Raw genomic sequence first — 2,873 nt, 5'->3', positions numbered from 1 at the left:
GAGCTGCCATGTAGAAGAAAGATTATAGGATATAGATCTGGGAAGGGATTACTATTATTATTATTATTATTATTATTAATTAAATTCTCTAGTCAGATCATTTTATTTTATAAGTAAGGAAACTGAACCCAAAAGAGGTGAAGTGACTGGTCCAAGTTAATATGGGTGACAAAGGTAAGACTCCAACTAAGATCTTCCAATTCCAAATCTAATCTTCTTTCTACTGTGCCATGCTACTTTATATGTCTTTTGTATGGCTCCAGGGACATAATTGGATGCACATTTATAGAAGGAAGATTCTTGGCTAGATATAAGGAAGAATTAGAAAATGCAGTACAATTCTACAAAATGAAATGCACTAACTTTCCTCACTTCAGGAATCCAAACAGATGACCTCTTGTTGCAGAAACCTACCATGTGTAGGAGGGTAGGTGATATCATGTAACCCTGAGCTCTTCACAAGCTCTGATAGTCTACATTGCAGGGAAGACTCTGTCTAAAGGGGAGGGAGTGAACAAAAATACCTTCCACCTCATAAGATTGTGATGTTGTTCCTGGGCCTTCATTTCCTTCCCAGAATTCTAATGCACCTGTTCCAGTGGATTCCCTATGGCTGATGGACTTTTTATAGGACAGAAAATGACCAATTGCACCAGGGTTCCTGAGTTCATTCTCCAGGGCTTCTCAGTCATTCCTGAAGTGCAGACTTTCAGTGTGGCTATCTTCCTTTTCATCTACATGTTCTCTCTGCTTGGAAACATCTCCATCATCATAGCAGTGACTCTGGATTCTCATCTGCACACACCCATGTACTTTTTCCTCATGCATCTATCATTCATTGACTTGTGCTCCACCTCCACCACGCTGCCCAGGGTGCTCTTTGCTGCCCTGGCTGGCTCAGGAGTCATCTCTCTCCCAGCATGCGCAGCTCAACTTTTTGTTTTTATCTTCTGTGGAGCTACTGAGTGCTTTCTTCTCACCTCCATGGCCTATGACCGCTATCTAGCCATCTACCAGCCCCTGACCTATGGAGCCACCATGACCCAAGAGTTCTGCTGTGCCCTGGTGGGTGTGGCCTGGGTGAATGGGCTCCTCTTCTCTTCCTTCCACACAGCCAACATCTTCACCCTGTCCTTCTGTGACCCCACAGTGGAACATTTCTTCTGTGACATCCCACCACTCTTACGATTGTCATGCACTGATCCTCATAAACATGAAACAGTTGGCTTTATTGTTAGTGGCTGTGTCATCATGAGCTGCTTTGTACTTACTGTTCTCTCCTACATTCGAATCATAACCACTGTGGCCCATATGAAGTCAACACAAGGTCGCCAGAAGGCCTTTTCCACCTGTTCCTCTCACCTCATCACAGTAGTCCTCTTTTATGGGACTGGAAGTTCAGCCTACATGAGGCCAGCTAATGGCTACTCCTCACTTCAAGGGCGCCTGGCTGCCATATTTTATTCCATCCTCACCCCTACCCTGAACCCCATTATCTATAGTATGAGGAACAAAGATATGAAGGCAGCCCTAAGGAAGCTTTACATTTGTGGACCATGATGAAACTCAGTCTTGGGAAGAGAGAGAAAATAGGTCTCCAGCAGCATACTCTCATAACTCTTCCTGTGAAGTGGCCAATCTTGTACTCTGAGAATTGCCACTAATATAGCTTTGTGATCTTCATCAAAATATTCCTTCTCACTGGGCCTCAGTTCTTCACCTGTCAAATGGAAGTAAGAACCCTTGCTCTCTAACTCATGGGGATATTATAAGGATAAAACTTCAAAACATAACGAATGCATTATTTCCTAAGAAGCTATATATTCTAGTCTATACAGATCACCACCTTTCTTTGCTATTGTTGACAATCTCTATGAGTTTCTGTGACTTAAAAAAATGGCATTTTTTTTCAACTGTGAATGATTTAGCTATTGTCAGCAATACAATGATCCAAGACAATTTCAAATGACTTATCTACTCCACTGTCCATTATCCACCTCCAGAGAAAGAACTGATGGACTCTGAATGCAGACTCAAGCATACTTAAACAAAAAACAAAACTTTCTTTTCATTCTTTTTTTTTTGCCTTGTATTTTCTTTTGAAACATGGCTAATATGGCAATGTTTTCTATTACTGCACATGTATAATCTATATACAATTGCTTGCCTTCTGAAGGAGGGGGAAGGTGATGGAGGGAGGGAGAGAATTTGGAATTCAAAAATTTTTAAAAAGGATTGTCAAAAGATTTTTGTTTACATTTAAAATTAAAAATACATTAAAACAATGAAAAATGGGATTTTAAGTGGGAATAATCACAGGCTAGTTACGTGAACTGAAGAAAGAAAGCAGACAGTTGAAATATGTAAAGGAAAGGATTATAAAGTGACAGTTCAAATGCTGTATATCTAAACCCCAAAACTATCATTAACAGATGACTATTTCTGAATCTTCATCCTTCTTGACCTCTCTGCAGCCTCTGACACTGTTAATCACCCTTTCCTCCTTTATACTTTCTTCCCTTTGGGGTTTCATTATGTTACTCTCCCATGGTTTTCCTGCTACCTGTCTGACCACTATTTCTTACTTTACCTTATTGGCTTTTAATCAAAATTTTGCCTGCTAACCATGGGCATCTCCCAAGACTCTGATAAGCTCCAATGAATTCAGTTATCCAAACCGATGATTCCCAGGTCAATTTATCCACCCCTAGCTTCTCTTGACCTTCAGTCTTGTATTTCCAACTATCTATTGGGTACATGGAACTGCCTATCCCATAGACATCTCAAACTGAACAGGCCCAAAATGGAACTCATAGTCTATTCCCCCAGATCCTCCCATCTTCTCAACTTTATTATTATTGTAGAAGGAGCCA

At 40.6% G+C, this 2,873-nt stretch overlaps 1 protein-coding gene across 1 annotated transcript; it reads left to right on the top strand.

Moving 5' to 3' along the window:
- The first annotated feature begins 639 nt into the window (after positions 1–639).
- LOC114022787 (olfactory receptor 9G4-like) lies at positions 640–1,560 on the top strand. Its single transcript, XM_027835207.1, has one exon. It carries the CDS (start codon positions 640–642, stop codon positions 1,558–1,560), a length of 921 nt encoding a protein of 306 aa, XP_027691008.1.
- The last annotated feature ends 1,313 nt before the right edge of the window (positions 1,561–2,873 follow it).

The sequence above is a fragment of the Vombatus ursinus genome, unplaced genomic scaffold (assembly GCF_900497805.2).
Source record: "Vombatus ursinus unplaced genomic scaffold, bare-nosed wombat genome assembly UNPS02004295.1, whole genome shotgun sequence".
Lineage (NCBI taxonomy): Eukaryota > Metazoa > Chordata > Mammalia > Diprotodontia > Vombatidae > Vombatus > Vombatus ursinus.
This window is presented reverse-complemented; position numbering and strand designations above follow the sequence as displayed.

What these genes read in the sequence shown, in the direction of transcription:
- LOC114022787 (XM_027835207.1), top strand. Translation starts at nt 640, where the DNA reads ATGACCAATTGCACCAGGGTTCCTGAGTTCATTCTCCAGGGCTTCTCA.